Source organism: Balaenoptera borealis (assembly GCF_965194805.1).
Source record: "Balaenoptera borealis genome assembly, contig: HAP1_SCAFFOLD_1870, whole genome shotgun sequence".
NCBI classification, from domain to species: Eukaryota; Metazoa; Chordata; class Mammalia; order Artiodactyla; family Balaenopteridae; genus Balaenoptera; species Balaenoptera borealis.
In genome coordinates, this window is record NW_028122386.1 from 1 (window position 1) to 17,070 (window position 17,070).

At 47.4% G+C, this 17,070-nt stretch overlaps 1 protein-coding gene across 1 annotated transcript in view; it reads left to right on the forward strand.

Moving 5' to 3' along the window:
* Window positions 1-159: 159 nt before the first annotated feature.
* Window positions 160-17,070, forward strand: part of LOC309622246 (uncharacterized protein) — a gene marked incomplete at its 5' end in the record, with an annotated part of 76,231 nt that continues 59,320 nt past the window's right edge. Inside the window, 2 exons of the mRNA XM_082409371.1 lie at window positions 160-256; window positions 12,802-12,939. Of these exons, the coding sequence (XP_082265497.1) occupies window positions 160-256; window positions 12,802-12,939 (235 nt within the window). The remainder of the gene's footprint in view (window positions 257-12,801; window positions 12,940-17,070) is intronic.

The window sequence follows — 17,070 nt, forward strand, 5'->3', positions numbered from 1 at the left end:
GATTTTGTTGTACTGTTAAGAAGATTTCAGTTTATTTACCGGGAACAAACAACACATAATGTAAAAATAGTTTCCCAGAAACGATTTCCATCATTTCTCTTCTTCCCTTTCTCCCGCAGACTGGTGTTTCACCTTGACAAGTTCTCTGTCATTCCATAGGAAAGCTGTCTGGCTTGGAGGTTGCAATCCCAGGGAATTTTTCATCAGCGGGGAAGTCTCCATCACTACAGAGGAATCAAGGAGAAGTCAGTCCCTGGTAAGTGAGATGCTCCCCCTAAACACCAACACAGCAGTCGTGTACCTTTCAAGGGGTTCAGGGGCAAGATGGGCAAGGCATTTCTACTAACTCTTCTTAAGGATCACGGACAGTGCCCTATGCTACGAGGTAAGCGGTGACTGCTGTAGTTCTTACTGGTGATCCTTTCCTGTCACTGATTCTCGGCCTTCTTTGTATTTCATAGGACTGTTGTCAGTCCAATACAAAATGAGTCTTATTTTTAAAAACCTGAAATGTTTTACAGAGCCTAGCATTCTCATATAGGGTCCTTTCCATTCTCCCCACTTTCCCGAGAGGCCAAGAACACTTCACACCATGAACTAGGAGAGGGGTAGAGCCCTTTCTGATGAAATACATCAACAAAGACAGAGCCTTAGCCTGCTTGCTCTCTGGACAGGATCTCGGACCACAAGGTCTTCAATCCTGGTATAAATGAAGGAAGTGAGGGACAGTTCAACTGGCACTCTGATAACAAGAGTTCGGAAACACCTTCCAAAGAGACTATAGCAGTAGATGAGGGAAGGGAGTGCTACAGTGTGGCAGTACAGGGGGAATGATCGGCTACAGCAGTGAAAAGTGTGGTACCGATTGGTGTGCTCTCGGGGTTCTTGTACATGTAGCATAGATGACCTCTACAGTGGCCCTCCCACCTTCCCACCTGCATTAGGTGTTCTTTTTTTTTGTAATTTATGTTTATGTATTTATTTACTGTTTGAACTTATTTATTCTACGTATTTATTTTTTTGGCTGCACTGGGTCTCTCATTGCTGTGCACGGGCTTTCTCTAGTTGGCGGCTAGCGGGGGCTACTCTCGGTTGCGGTGTGCGGGCATCTCATCGCGGTGGCTTCTCTTGTTGCGGAGCATGGGCTGTAGGCACGTGGGCTTCGGTAGTTGAGGCTCACGGGCTCTAGAATGCAGGCTCCGTCGTTGTGGCACATGCGCTTAGTTGCTGCACGGCATGTGGGATCTTCGCAGACCAGGGCTCGAACCCGTGTCCCCTGCATTGGCAGGCGCCACCAGGGAAGCCCTAGGTGTTCTCATATAGAGTCTAAAAACAGAGAGCACTGAGAGAAGGTAGTGGTTATTAAAGGCTCAGGATCTAAATTCTACCTGTCTCTACACCCCTTCCCAGCTGTCGATTTGACCCCATTTTTGAATGCTGACCTCATTGTTCAACTTTTCTCTGCCGTCTGTATACTCACCTTGAAAACTTGTTTCTGTGATGCGTTGAGCAGACACAGGGTGGCAGACTGCAGAGGTGGAAGCTGGTGGTCGGATATTTGTGGGCTGAATCTCCTTCAGTCCCATTCCCATTTCTGGTTGCCCAGAGGCCCTACTTCCTGTGTGTGACGCCGAGCCGTAGGATTGCGGGCAGGAGCCAAGTTCTCCATACAGTAAAGACCCCAGTGTGCCTTGGTTATAGTAATATACCTGGCTTCCTTCCTGGCAGGGAAGTGACAGGCGGCTATGCCCCTGCTTTGTTCGTGGGCCTCCTGATCCAGCAGTTCCCTTGGCTCTGCCCCTGTCGTCAGCTGCCCCTAGGATAACTCTGAGCCCTAGCCACTTCTCTGGTAGATTTCCCTATTCCCCCACTACAGTCACACCTGAATAAGGCAACTCAGACCTTTCAGAGATGTGTCCTGAACCTCTTGTTTTCTGAAATACCTATCTGGTGGTTGTGAGACTTAAGGCCAGCGTCCCGAGAGACTTTTTCTATTTCTCCTAGTAAACCTAGACTCATCTTCTGTCACCTTCAACTCTACTCCAATTGTGTTCTTTCAACCCAGACCTCTGACCCTGCTTTTTACTTCTGCCATTTCATCCTCGCTCCTGCTTCCTTTCCTAAATCCATACGTCTCTTTTGGCCTTCCTAGCCCTGGGCCAAGTTCCTTCCTCTTTGCTCAGTTTTTACCCCTTTCCTTCATTCTCCCATCCAACTTTCAGTCCTTCCTTTCTCACGCCCCAGTTAGCAGCATCTGAAAATTCGAAAGGTTTGTTACTCGTCTATTAATTGTATTCCATTTACTTATTCAGTTCTATACCTGTCTTACCTGTGTATGGAAGAACAGCTGGTAGCCAAGGTGGCACCAAGAATCCTAGCAGCTCTCACTTGACGTATCCGTAGTAGTCGGCAATTTCCATTTCGTTTTCCCTCTCGGTGAAAAATTGCAGCTTGCCCGAAGAGGTGTATCTGGCAGCATTCTCCCGTTGTTGTTGAGCCCGCCTCTTCATGGCCTCTCGCTCTGGCCTCTGCTCTTGTTCGATGGGCTTTGACATGACTGGCTCAGGCACGTTGGGTTCCCTCCATGGAACTCGTTGCTTGCTGAAGTCTTGGAGTAGAAATTGGGTTTGGAGCTTGGGTGGGGACTGGCGCTTATTCACAGCAGGGGGAACAGGCTCCCGCTGGAGAGGAGCGCCAGATGAAGTTTTGGAGGGTGCAGGCCTAGGAGCAGCAGACTGAGGGACACGAGGCTGGGTATGGTTGGGCCAAGCCGGTTGGGTTGGGTTGGTCACAGTTGGCTGAGCTGGTTTGGCGGGGCCTGGCAAAGAGGCAGGAGCTGGCTGGGATGAATTGGCTGCAGCAGGTTGAGCTGAGTCAGTAGAACCAGGCTGGGCACGGTAAGCCCCAGCAGGCCGATGTGAGGCCAGAGACTGTGGCCTCCGAGGAGCGGGTCGAGCTTGAGGCTTGTCCCAGGCAGAAAAAGGCAGAGGTATCAACTTGACCTTCCCAGGAGGAGGCCGCTCATACTGGGCTGGAGACGGACACTCTGTTTCAGCACTGCTGTCTGGTTTCTGGGCTTGGACTTGCGTTTTCTCAGGACCCTTCCCCTCACGTGGGGTATGCCGCCATGGCTGGATAGCTGGGGGTGGCTGGGGGTCTTTGGGGTTGCTTGACTTTCCCAAGAGCCGACAGGAAGAGAGCCCAGTTTTCGTCTCATTCTTCTTCCCCAGCGCATGAAGAACCTTCACAGACTCCAGCATGCGCACGCCAAGGGAGGTTCGAGGCTTTTGAAAGCTCTGTTGGAGAAGCTCAGTTTGGTGTTCCTTTCGCTTCGTGTGGGGGATTGCTGGCTTCTCTTCTGCCTTGACTTTGTTCCCTGACTGCTTGTTCTCCTCAGCCTTGTTTCTCCCTCTGGTCCTTTTGGTCTTTTCCTGCCCGTGGCTCTTAGTTTTGCTGATCTTTCTGGATGCAGCTTTCTGAGGTTTGCCTTGAGAGTGCTTGGCCGTGTTCACAGGAGCCCTGTCACTGACTGCAGCGTGGCATGTAACCACTTCTCCCCCTAACGGGCACTCTGGATTCTTTGGCTGGATTTTGGCCTTGGGAGCGCCACTGATAGGCTCAGAGGCTTTCTGTTTGTTCTTCCTGGGTTGATCAGAGGGAACCTTTATGACACTTGGCTTTTCCTGCACCTGATTCACCTTAATGGCTCTGGTGTCTTTAGCTTTGATCACGTTGGGACCTTGGGATTGATCAAGATCTTTCAAAGGATTAAAGAGCTGGGGAAGGTGAATATCCTCCGCCAGTGTAGTAATGTCTGCAAGACCACTGCTAGGTTCAATCCCATTTTCAAGTGTCCCTAGGTCCTGACGACTCCGGCTGTTCTCTCCCAGATCAGCATTTTCAGAACCAGGCTGCTCCTCTTGGCTGAGGGGATCGGTGCAGGCCAGCGGCTGGTGAATATCAGGGATTCCTAAAGGGAGTAGTGGAGGATCTTGGTTCTCTGTTGGGATCTGGTAGGCATCCAGAGGCTTTGAAAGCTTGGTTTTGATATCATCCACGTGCTTACTCTCTATTTGTCCCTGGCTTGGAGCTGGAGGCAGGGCCAGGAGACGCCTGGCACTCTGGACTGGAGCTGTCACTGAAATGTCCCCAAGTTCAGATGGTGGGTTACTCTCAAGTATGTGGCTGTTTCTGCTACTGCAGGACTTGGGGAGTTCTTGACTTTGTGTCACACAAAACGTCTGGCTTGGAGGTTGCAATCCCAGGGAATTTTTCATCACCAGGGGGGAGGTCTCCATCCCTACAAAGGGATCAAGGGAGAAGTCAGTCCCTGGTAAGTGAGATGCTCCCCCTAAACACCAACACAGCAGTCGTGTACCTTTCAAGGGGTTCAGGGGCAAGATGGGCAAGGCATTTCTACTAACTCTTCTTAAGGATCATGGACAGTGCCCTATGCTACGAGGTAAGCGGTGACTGTTGTAATTCTTACTGGTGAGCCTTTCCTGTCGCTGATTCTCGGCTCGCTTTGTATTTCATAGGACTGTTATAAGTCCAATACAAAATGAGTCTTATTTTTAAAAACCTGAAATGTTTTACAAAGCCTAGCATTCTCATATAGGGTCCTTTCCATTCTCCCCACTTTCCCGAGAGGCCAAGAACACGTCACACCATGAACTAGGAGAGGGGGTAGAGCCCTTGCTGATGAAATACATCAACAAAGACAGAGTCTTAGCCTGCTTGCTCTCTGGACAGGATCTCGGACCACAAGGTCTTCAATCCTGGTATAAATGAAGGAAGTGAGGACAGTTCAACTGGCACTCACATAACAAGAGTTCTGAAACACCTTCCGAAGAGACTATAGCAGTAGATGAGGGAAGGGAGTGCTACAGTGTGGCAGTACAGGGGGAACGATCGGCTACAGCAGTGAAAAGTGTGGTACCGATTGGTGTGCTCTCGGCGTTCTTGTACATGTAGCATAGATGACCTCTACAGTGGCCCTCCCACCTTCCCACCTGCATTAGGTGTTCTTTTTTTTGTAATTTATGTTTATGTATTTATTTACTGTTTGAACTTATTTATTCTACGTATTTATTTTTTTGGCTGCACTGGGTCTCTCATTGCTGTGCACGGGCTTTCTCTAGTTGGCGGCTAGCGGGGGCTACTCTCGGTTGCGGTGTGCGGGCTTCTCATCGCGGTGGCTTCTCTTGTTGCGGAGCATGGGCTGTAGGCACGTGGGCTTCGGTAGTTGAGGCTCACGGGCTCTAGAATGCAGGCTCCGTCGTTGTGGCACATGCGCTTAGTTGCTGCACGGCATGTGGGATCTTCGCAGACCAGGGCTCGAACCCGTGTCCCCCGCATTGCATTGGCAGGCGGATTCTTAACCACGGCGCCACCAGGGAAGCCCTAGGTGTTCTCATATAGAGTCTAAAAACAGAGGGCACTGAGCGAAGGTAGTGGTTATTAAAGGCTCAGGATCTAAATTCTACCTGCCTCTACACCCCTTCCCAGCTGTCGATTTGACCCCATTTTTGAATGCCGACCTCATTCTTCAACTTTCTCTGGCGTTTGTTATACTCACCTTGAAAACTTGTTTCTGTGATGCGTTGAGCAGACACAGGGTGGCAGACTGCAGAGGTGGAAGCTGGTGGTCGGATATTTGTGGGCTGAATCTCCTTCAGTCCCATTCCCATTTCTGGTTGCCCAGAGGCCCGACTTCCTGTGTATGACGCCGAGCCGTAGGATTGCGGGCAGGAGCCAAGTTCTCCATACAGTAAAGACCCCAGTGTGCCTTGGTTATAGTAATATACCTGGCTTCCGTCCTGGCAGGGAAGTGACAGGCGGCTCTGCCCCTGATTTGGAATCTGAGATGGTGTTCCCTGAGCAAGGCTGGCAGAAAGCGATGGATGTAGAGGGACCATGTTCTTGGCGTCTGAAGTTTTATCATACTGGGCTGCCAGAAACATGGAGGAGGCAGCTGTGTGGCGGTCAGTGAGTGCCAGAGTAAAGTCTCCGAGTGAAGAAGAATTCTTTTCAGTGCTTGCTGTGATGTCCCACTCAAGAACACCTGGATAGGAAGCAGCTGAAGTGGAGATCTGGCTGTGGTCAGTAACTCCAGATAACATAGTCGTGCTAGAATGTTGGTAAAGGTAGGCACTACCCATGAGTGTCTGGAAAGGGGTACCAGTAGCCGATGCCGAACTGACGGCAGGGGCAGAGACTCTGGAGAAGTTGCAGACACTTCGTGTTAGGGAAGTTGCATTGCTCACCACAGGAGGAGAATGCTGCAGAGAATTTAGAGTTCCAAGTAGAGATGGATGTTGGAAATTTTCTGTAAGAACAAGAGGGTCATGAAAAACTCAGGGAGGTTGAGAAATTCTCACTACGTTTGAGGAACGGCATCATCTGAAGGTTCTTGCTATCAGGACACCTCTACTATCACTACTTCCTGAGAAACCCAAAATCAGACAGTTAATGATGGCTGTAAGGACTGAGCAGTTTTCCACTCTTCTCTATTAACTGCCTGTGCTCCCATCTTGGGCACAGACGGGCAGAAGAGCCAAGTGGTGTGGTTCAGAGATTGTTCTCTAGGCTGGAAGCAACCTTCTCCCTGCCCTGTCTTTCCCTTCAGCCTGCACTCGTATTGACTTCTATGCTATTTCCTAGACTGGAAGCATTTTAGAACTAGGAGGCCCTTAGAGAACTTCGATGTTCTCAGTCTCATTTCGTGAGTAAGGAAACTGAGGCTCAGAGAGGTCGGGTTGACTTGTTCAAGTTCTCTCATTATGTTAGTATCATTACCAGGTTTCAGAACCTAAGTATCCTGACTTCCTTGCCAGGACTCCACTCTGAGCATGATACTGCCAGAAAGCAGGAGAAATAGAACTTATAATATAGGCATTTTTTTTGTCCATTAGAAAACAGTACGGCTGTTACCATTGTCGTCTTCAGTGTCTCCCTTTGCTTGTGCAGTTCCCACGCTATTACCTAGAGGTGACGTACAGCTCAGTCCAACTGGTGAATTGAAAGAGTCATTTTTGCCCTCTTCAAGCCTGGTTTCTCATCCTACCTCAAAATGATTACCCGAAAGTGGATTTCTTAAGTGCTTTTGGAAAGGGAAGAGTTATCTGATTACTTCAGATTCCTCACCTGTAAAGTGGTTATAACACCACCACCAATAATAATAGCAGTAATAATTAATAGATGAATAAGCTGATCTATTGCGTATGATTTATATGGAGGAAGATACAATAAGTTCTAGAAAGACAAAGAAAAATCATGACAAGCATATTACGTTAACGAAAAAGAAATCCATAGATATTAATGAAAACTGGGGTATGTGGCAAGTATCGAAGCCTAATGAATTTACTAACAAATGGCATTCTGTACTATCCATGCAATATTATGAAAGTGAATTTTGCCCACTCTATTTTAGTGAATACTATTAACCAGAAGACACGATGGAGGTGATAGAGGTGAATGAATTCCTAGCCAATGCATACAGACAGAGAAGGTATGTCAGTAAAAAATGCATAACAAGCAACAGAATGCAATAAATGTGCATGTATAGGTAGCCACAACACATATAGACAAGTATTTCAATGAAAACCGGTACGAAGCAGACAGCAAAATAATAAGTGTAAAAGAGTTTCATTATTGTGCTCCTTCATATTTTTACCCAGCAAGTAAGAGGTATTAAGCCTAGGAGAAATATATATTTCAATGAATATAGCTTATATAATAAGCAGAAAGGAAGCTTAAAATGTATCAGGAAGGTTTTTGGATTTATCCTAGAACTTAGATTAGAATCATCTTCAGCATCCAAGAAGATGGCATCCCAAAACCTCAAAAAACCATCATGCCTAGAATCCAATTAAAAAAGATTTTCAAATGTAAGAAAATCCACAGGACTCCACAATATGGTTTTCGATAAATGTGGATGTTTGTTTGTTTTGTTTCTTTGGCCGCGCCGCGTGGCCCTGGCCGTGAAAGCACCGAGTCCTAAGCACTGGACCGCCAGGGAATTCCCTAAGTGGGGGGAATTAGAGATGTGGGGCTTGACTTTTTCTTCTTCTTCTTCTTCTTCTTCGGTAGCTAAGATCTACAAGCGAACGATGGCTGTTGATCAATGTGCTCTCTGTGTTAGGAAGGAAATAACTGTAAAAATGAAAAGCAGCCTTGCCTTAGAACCTACATATCACACCAAGGAAAATAGTCCTTCTGATTCAATTTAGAAGATATCACTTAAAATGTTGAATTGGTGAAATGTCTACCTAGTTTAAAAATTAGAAAGAATAAAACACTGAAAAGCAGCCCCCTAGATAACCACTGTGGTTGCTTGTTTATAGGAGGCATCATTTCTAAAACGTATTTCTAAAATGTTTATATTCAAAACTGTCAAGTGGCCAACTGTATTCAGAGAGGCAATAAAAGAAAGAAAACGGAGTATGACTTTTCTGATAAGCTGCCTTTCCTGGTGATCCCCTGTTCTGGCCTTACTTTCCTTCTTAGTCTGTTAATGTAAGGGTTTGCTACCATCAACTTGGTTTTGCCCTGCTCTGAGCAGGTTTCCCTCTGTGCTGTTTCTGCTTTAATTGAAAATCTTTGGTTCCCATCAGCATTCCATTGCAAACTCCGTTTTTCTTGAGAGCTCCTCTATGCTTTCCCTCTTCATTCTTACATTTTCTCCCATCTCTTGGTGCCTGTTGGCCTGTGCTAATGAAAACCATCCTAAACTTCCTTACGCTCGACTCTGTGCCTCCCTGTAGAGCCCAGTACTCTCCATCCTCTCTCCCTATTCTCTCTTTTCAACTAGTCGAAATCCTAGTGGAGGGAGACCATTAGAGATGAAACATCTTGGTATATATTGCTAGTTTTCTATGTCCCCTGACTTTTCTATGTTTCTGTTGAAACACTCTTGAGAAGTGTCTGATTTCGTTTTCTACATGGGTACCCTTTAAGGCTCAATACTGGAAAAGAAGGGGATCAGAGTGATCAACCCAACGTGGTATCCTAACGTAACAGTTAAGGAAAGCAACAGGCTTTGTGAGACAGCCAGTGATTTGTCCAAAGTCACACAGATAGTAAACGTCAAAGTCAAAAGTGAAATTAGGTCTCCAGACGTGTAGTTCAATACTTTCCCTCATTATTCCATGCTATTTTGAATCTCCTACTCAATTTAGGGGCAAAAGAAATCGAACGCAAAACTTTCCAAAGTTTCTTTTCTTACCTGACATGGTCAGAGAAGAGGAAGCATCCACTGCAGGTACCAGGGATGAGGAGACAACACTAGAGGATGTCCGAGTGGCTGCAGCTGAACGGCGCACGTGTCCAGTACAGAGGTCACTGGTTACTGGTCCAAACAGCTCCACGGAAACCCCAAGACTCTACCAAGTGGTAGTAGGTTTGGTAGGAGAGTGATGTCACAAAGCAGGCAGTTGAAAGGTATGAGAGAGCCAATAGGGAGGTCCGATCCCCAACAGGAAGGCGGGCTTGGGTGAAGAGAGTGTAGGAGAGCTAAAACAACACCTGAGTTTCTGAGCTCTGGGGAGGAAATCCTAGAAGACAGATTTACCTCCCCCAGGCTCTTCCATTAGGGAAATCATTGCAACATTTCTTACAGACGTTCATTAATACACTGAACTAAGAGTTACTTATATTCTACAGAGTATTCTATTTTATGTATCATATACTTAGAGCTATATAGATCTTCTTTAATTAATAATCCTTAGGAAGGAAAGAGCCATCTAGTTTGAACTATTACAGTTGTTCTGAAATCATATGTGTCTAATGAGTGAACTGATAGCAGCTTTTAAGGAGCCAAAGTAGGGATTAAGAAGCTCTCTTTGTAACTTGGTTCAAGAGTAGGGTGAAGTTTGTTGAGTGTACCTTGTGGAGAATGTTGTGGTCCAAGGCTCTTCTCTTTTAGTTTCTTCTCCTTGACTCCTACCTTCCTTGGGCTGGGCTAGGCTGGGGGCCAGGTTGGACTTGCGACTTAACATTTCTCTTCCGCTTTCTCTTTTTTTTTTTTCTTCCATTATGGGCATTGCTTCGAGGACAAGCCTTGATCTTGCATTGGACGTTACTTCCTGTCACCTTCCAGCAGCAGGAGTCTTCTTTTCAGTGCTTGATGCTTCACGAAATAGACTCTGCCCGTTGGCAGCAAATACCAGAGAGCTAGGAGACAGAGCTGGTTGCAGACCTTTCCTCTTCCAGCCTTTGGTTGCAATTGTTTGGCCCATAATTTGCTAGCTCTAGTTCCTTGGGCCACACAGGTATCCTGCCATCTCCAGCTCTTGTTATATGTGAGAGACATTCTGAACACTGTCCCTTTTTCTTTGCACAGAAGTATATACAGTGTGGCAGTTACTGTAATCTCCTCCGCCTTGCAAACAGCCACTCTAGAATCTTGGACCTCTAGGACTCTCTGTCTTGCATGCTTGGGGGCAAGGCCAAGCAAAATGAAGAGGAGAATAATTAGAGAAAGAGGAGGACGTTGGTGGAGAATTGGGAGCAGGTAAGGTGAAAGGGCACAGGAGAAAAGAGATGCATGTAGACTTTTTGGTTTCTGTGGGAAACAGGTTGACACACTTGGGCCTCATTTGGTATTAACAGAACAGAGAGTTAAAGATCTAAGTAGCTAGATAGTGTGCAGCAACTGCCATGAAGTCTGTACACTGAAGAGAACAGTCTCACATCTAGTTTTCATTTTGTTTTATGTCATAGTACCTTATTTATAGCATTCACTGGTGTGTTTGTAGAATACAGATGTTTTCAAATGCTCTGGTTTTGTCTACATGGTTATCTCCTTGTCCTGTTTGTAAGGAATCCAACATTGTAAGACATATTGCATGTTTTTCTCTTGACGATTGTTGACCTTGAAGCGTCATGAACTAACTTGAGCTGTTGGATTCTGTGGAGAAACGTTCAAAAGGGTCTGTGAAAAAGGCACTGTGGTGAGTCGCATTATGCACCCGAGCGTAAGGAGCAGATATCTGCCACCAGCCCAGCTTGGCCTGGATTGCCTCTGTTTTAGTTCCCCTGGTTAGTGCTTTTCTCCCTAACCACTCTTGTGACTGTGATAATGTGAGTAAGGGCGGAGTTGCTAATGATCTATGTGTGAGGTAAGCTGGTTTGAGGGAGGAAATCTATGGACCTAGTCATTTTCCTTGGTGGTAAGCTTTCAGGGGTGCAGAGATGGATCTTCCTGGGGCCTTTTCTGGTCCCAGGAAGATATCGCATAGATGGGACCTCCCAAGACACACATTGAATCTTTAGGCCTGTTTTTCCTATTATGAGGTACGAACGAGTTTCTTCACTGATGGGGATGATGCTTATCTGAGAAGAAATTGTGAAAGGTGGTGTAGTGTAGAGGTGTGGCTTAAGCTTTTAAGTTTTCCTCCAGGTTTTTCCCCTAAGCTTCCTACTTCGGACGGCCTACTTACATGATACTAGTAGGTGATGTCCGGCTAACAACTTCCTAAATATACCTGCAAGCCAGATCAGTGTCTCTTTTCTCTGTATTCCCATGGAAATCAAGAGTCCCGCCGAATTTTCCATCGAAACAGTTGATTTGTGTTGTCTCTAGGAATTCTAAAGGGCGTACCGTTGCTTCCTAACCGGTGTCATTTGGGAGATCCGCCTCTGTACGTTCAAATGATTAATTTTGAGACTTTGCTCATGTGTGCAGTAAACCCTTGAATTCCCTAAGACCTTCCTTTCCTCCATCTCCTACCCCATTAAGCCCGCTTCAGTTCATCTCCTGAATTTCTTTGGAATCTGTCAGCCAGCTCTTCCTCAACTTCCTAATACTGAACTTGCCTGTCTGTTGCGATTAGGTCCTAACTGGTGTCCATATATCTTGTTTCCTTCCAATCCACTCTTCACACAAGAAACCTTCAAAGCAAGTTGGAACGTTGCTCATAAACATCGCTCACAAACATTGTTTTGAGAATAGAAAACACACTGTTGGCCTTTAAGACTCTGCGTGGTCTAGAATCCTCTCTGCTTCTCTAGCCCCATCTTGTGCCACTTTTGCCCTCACTTTCTATGCTTCAGATACACTGAATTAACCTTAGTTCTCACTCATCTGACAGAAGTCAGTTCAGATACTATTTTTCACTGTGATTCCTAGCATTAAGGAATTTGATTATCAGGTTTTGTATGAGGACTATTTCATCAGGGGTACAGAAGTTCTGGCCATCTCTGGTTTTGGATATCCCTTATTTGTTGAGACCTTTGCGTTGTTTGGTTGCCTTTTGTCTGTTTTCCAGATGGGAAAACAGGAACAAGGGAAGTATAGGTTATTACTAGGTGGGGTTGAACAAGTGGAGCAGCAAACTGCAAAGCAGAAAGAAGAGGGACGTACTATAGAGGGATATGACTTCCATTCTCAAGGCGCCTGCATCCTGTGCAGGGAGACAGCCTAACATAAAATGTGCCTAACAACAAATATATTGACTTCTTACTAAAAATCTCCAGTTCATAGAACCGAGGGGTTTGTACCTTCTCCTTTAAAAGTGATAGTCCTGGGACTTCCCCGGTGGTCCCGTGGTGAAGACTCTGCGCTTCCAATGCAGCAGGCGTGGGTTCAATCCCTGGTTGGGGAGCTAAGATCCCACATGCTGCGCAGCCAAAGAAATTTTTGTCGAACGTTATACTCCTGTATTGTTGGCTTTAGTGGTTTAGATTTTGTTGTACTGTTAAGAAGATTTCAGTTTATTTACCGGGAACAAACAACACATAATGTAAAAATAGTTTCCCAGAAACGATTTCCATCATTCTCTTCTTCCCTTTCTCCCGCAGACTGGTGTTTCACCTTGACAAGTTCTCTGTCATTCCATAGGAAAGCTGTCTGGCTTGGAGGTTGCAATCCCAGGGAATTTTTCATCAGCGGGGAAGTCTCCATCACTACAGAGGAATCAAGGGAGAAGTCAGTCCCTGGTAAGTGAGATGCTCCCCCTAAACACCAACACAGCAGTCGTGTACCTTTCAAGGGGTTCAGGGGCAAGATGGGCAAGGCATTTCTACTAACTCTTCTTAAGGATCACGGACAGTGCCCTATGCTACGAGGTAAGCGGTGACTGCTGTAGTTCTTACTGGTGATCCTTTCCTGTCACTGATTCTCGGCCTTCTTTGTATTTCATAGGACTGTTGTCAGTCCAATACAAAATGAGTCTTATTTTTAAAAACCTGAAATGTTTTACAGAGCCTAGCATTCTCATATAGGGTCCTTTCCATTCTCCCCACTTTCCCGAGAGGCCAAGAACACTTCACACCATGAACTAGGAGAGGGGGTAGAGCCCTTTCTGATGAAATACATCAACAAAGACAGAGCCTTAGCCTGCTTGCTCTCTGGACAGGATCTCGGACCACAAGGTCTTCAATCCTGGTATAAATGAAGGAAGTGAGGACAGTTCAACTGGCACTCTGATAACAAGAGTTCGGAAACACCTTCCAAAGAGACTATAGCAGTAGATGAGGGAAGGGAGTGCTACAGTGTGGCAGTACAGGGGGAATGATCGGCTACAGCAGTGAAAAGTGTGGTACCGATTGGTGTGCTCTCGGGGTTCTTGTACATGTAGCATAGATGACCTCTACAGTGGCCCTCCCACCTTCCCACCTGCATTAGGTGTTCTTTTTTTTTGTAATTTATGTTTATGTATTTATTTACTGTTTGAACTTATTTATTCTACGTATTTATTTTTTTGGCTGCACTGGGTCTCTCATTGCTGTGCACGGGCTTTCTCTAGTTGGCGGCTAGCGGGGGCTACTCTCGGTTGCGGTGTGCGGGCATCTCATCGCGGTGGCTTCTCTTGTTGCGGAGCATGGGCTGTAGGCACGTGGGCTTCGGTAGTTGAGGCTCACGGGCTCTAGAATGCAGGCTCCGTCGTTGTGGCACATGCGCTTAGTTGCTGCACGGCATGTGGGATCTTCGCAGACCAGGGCTCGAACCCGTGTCCCCTGCATTGGCAGGCGCCACCAGGGAAGCCCTAGGTGTTCTCATATAGAGTCTAAAAACAGAGAGCACTGAGAGAAGGTAGTGGTTATTAAAGGCTCAGGATCTAAATTCTACCTGTCTCTACACCCCTTCCCAGCTGTCGATTTGACCCCATTTTTGAATGCTGACCTCATTGTTCAACTTTTCTCTGCCGTCTGTATACTCACCTTGAAAACTTGTTTCTGTGATGCGTTGAGCAGACACAGGGTGGCAGATTGCAGAGGTGGAAGCTGGTGGTCGGATATTTGTGGGCTGAATCTCCTTCAGTCCCATTCCCATTTCTGGTTGCCCAGAGGCCCTACTTCCTGTGTGTGACGCCGAGCCGTAGGATTGCGGGCAGGAGCCAAGTTCTCCATACAGTAAAGACCCCAGTGTGCCTTGGTTATAGTAATATACCTGGCTTCCTTCCTGGCAGGGAAGTGACAGGCGGCTATGCCCCTGCTTTGTTCGTGGGCCTCCTGATCCAGCAGTTCCCTTGGCTCTGCCCCTGTCGTCAGCTGCCCCTAGGATAACTCTGAGCCCTAGCCACTTCTCTGGTAGATTTCCCTATTCCCCCACTACAGTCACACCTGAATAAGGCAACTCAGACCTTTCAGAGATGTGTCCTGAACCTCTTGTTTTCTGAAATACCTATCTGGTGGTTGTGAGACTTAAGGCCAGCGTCCCCGAGAGACTTTTTCTATTTCTCCTAGTAAACCTAGACTCATCTTCTGTCACCTTCAACTCTACTCCAATTGTGTTCTTTCAACCCAGACCTCTGACCCTGCTTTTTACTTCTGCCATTTCATCCTCGCTCCTGCTTCCTTTCCTAAATCCATACGTCTCTTTTGGCCTTCCTAGCCCTGGGCCAAGTTCCTTCCTCTTTGCTCAGTTTTTACCCCTTTCCTTCATTCTCCCATCCAACTTTCAGTCCTTCCTTTCTCACGCCCCAGTTAGCAGCATCTGAAAATTCGAAAGGTTTGTTACTCGTCTATTAATTGTATTCCATTTACTTATTCAGTTCTATACCTGTCTTACCTGTGTATGGAAGAACAGCTGGTAGCCAAGGTGGCACCAAGAATCCTAGCAGCTCTCACTTGACGTATCCGTAGTAGTCGGCAATTTCCATTTCGTTTTCCCTCTCGGTGAAAAATTGCAGCTTGCCCGAAGAGGTGTATCTGGCAGCATTCTCCCGTTGTTGTTGAGCCCGCCTCTTCATGGCCTCTCGCTCTGGCCTCTGCTCTTGTTCGATGGGCTTTGACATGACTGGCTCAGGCACGTTGGGTTCCCTCCATGGAACTCGTTGCTTGCTGAAGTCTTGGAGTAGAAATTGGGTTTGGAGCTTGGGTGGGGACTGGCGCTTATTCACAGCAGGGGGAACAGGCTCCCGCTGGAGAGGAGCGCCAGATGAAGTTTTGGAGGGTGCAGGCCTAGGAGCAGCAGACTGAGGGACACGAGGCTGGGTATGGTTGGTCCAAGCCGGTTGGGTTGGGTTGGTCACAGTTGGCTGAGCTGGTTTGGCGGGGCCTGGCAAAGAGGCAGGAGCTGGCTGGGATGAATTGGCTGCAGCAGGTTGAGCTGAGTCAGTAGAACCAGGCTGGGCACGGTAAGCCCCAGCAGGCCGATGTGAGGCCAGAGACTGTGGCCTCCGAGGAGCGGGTCGAGCTTGAGGCTTGTCCCAGGCAGAAAAAGGCAGAGGTATCAACTTGACCTTCCCAGGAGGAGGCCGCTCATACTGGGCTGGAGACGGACACTCTGTTTCAGCACTGCTGTCTGGTTTCTGGGCTTGGACTTGCGTTTTCTCAGGACCCTTCCCCTCACGTGGGGTATGCCGCCATGGCTGGATAGCTGGGGGTGGCTGGGGGTCTTTGGGGTTGCTTGACTTTCCCAAGAGCCGACAGGAAGAGAGCCCAGTTTTCGTCTCATTCTTCTTCCCCAGCGCATGAAGAACCTTCACAGACTCCAGCATGCGCACGCCAAGGGAGGTTCGAGGCTTTTGAAAGCTCTGTTGGAGAAGCTCAGTTTGGTGTTCCTTTCGCTTCGTGTGGGGGATTGCTGGCTTCTCTTCTGCCTTGACTTTGTTCCCTGACTGCTTGTTCTCCTCAGCCTTGTTTCTCCCTCTGGTCCTTTTGGTCTTTTCCTGCCCGTGGCTCTTAGTTTTGCTGATCTTTCTGGATGCAGCTTTCTGAGGTTTGCCTTGAGAGTGCTTGGCCGTGTTCACAGGAGCCCTGTCACTGACTGCAGCGTGGCATGTAACCACTTCTCCCCCTAACGGGCACTCTGGATTCTTTGGCTGGATTTTGGCCTTGGGAGCGCCACTGATAGGCTCAGAGGCTTTCTGTTTGTTCTTCCTGGGTTGATCAGAGGGAACCTTTATGACACTTGGCTTTTCCTGCACCTGATTCACCTTAATGGCTCTGGTGTCTTTAGCTTTGATCACGTTGGGACCTTGGGATTGATCAAGATCTTTCAAAGGATTAAAGAGCTGGGGAAGGTGAATATCCTCCGCCAGTGTAGTAATGTCTGCAAGACCACTGCTAGGTTCAATCCCATTTTCAAGTGTCCCTAGGTCCTGACGACTCCGGCTGTTCTCTCCCAGATCAGCATTTTCAGAACCAGGCTGCTCCTCTTGGCTGAGGGGATCGGTGCAGGCCAGCGGCTGGTGAATATCAGGGATTCCTAAAGGGAGTAGTGGAGGATCTTGGTTCTCTGTTGGGATCTGGTAGGCATCCAGAGGCTTTGAAAGCTTGGTTTTGATATCATCCACGTGCTTACTCTCTATTTGTCCCTGGCTTGGAGCTGGAGGCAGGGCCAGGAGACGCCTGGCACTCTGGACTGGAGCTGTCACTGAAATGTCCCCAAGTTCAGATGGTGGGTTACTCTCAAGTATGTGGCTGTTTCTGCTACTGCAGGACTTGGGGAGTTCTTGACTTTGTGTCACACAAAACGTCTGGCTTGGAGGTTGCAATCCCAGGGAATTTTTCATCACCAGGGGGGAGGTCTCCATCCCTACAAAGGGATCAAGGGAGAAGTCAGTCCCTGGTAAGTGAGATGCTCCCCCTAAACACCAACACAGCAGTCGTGTACCTTTCAAG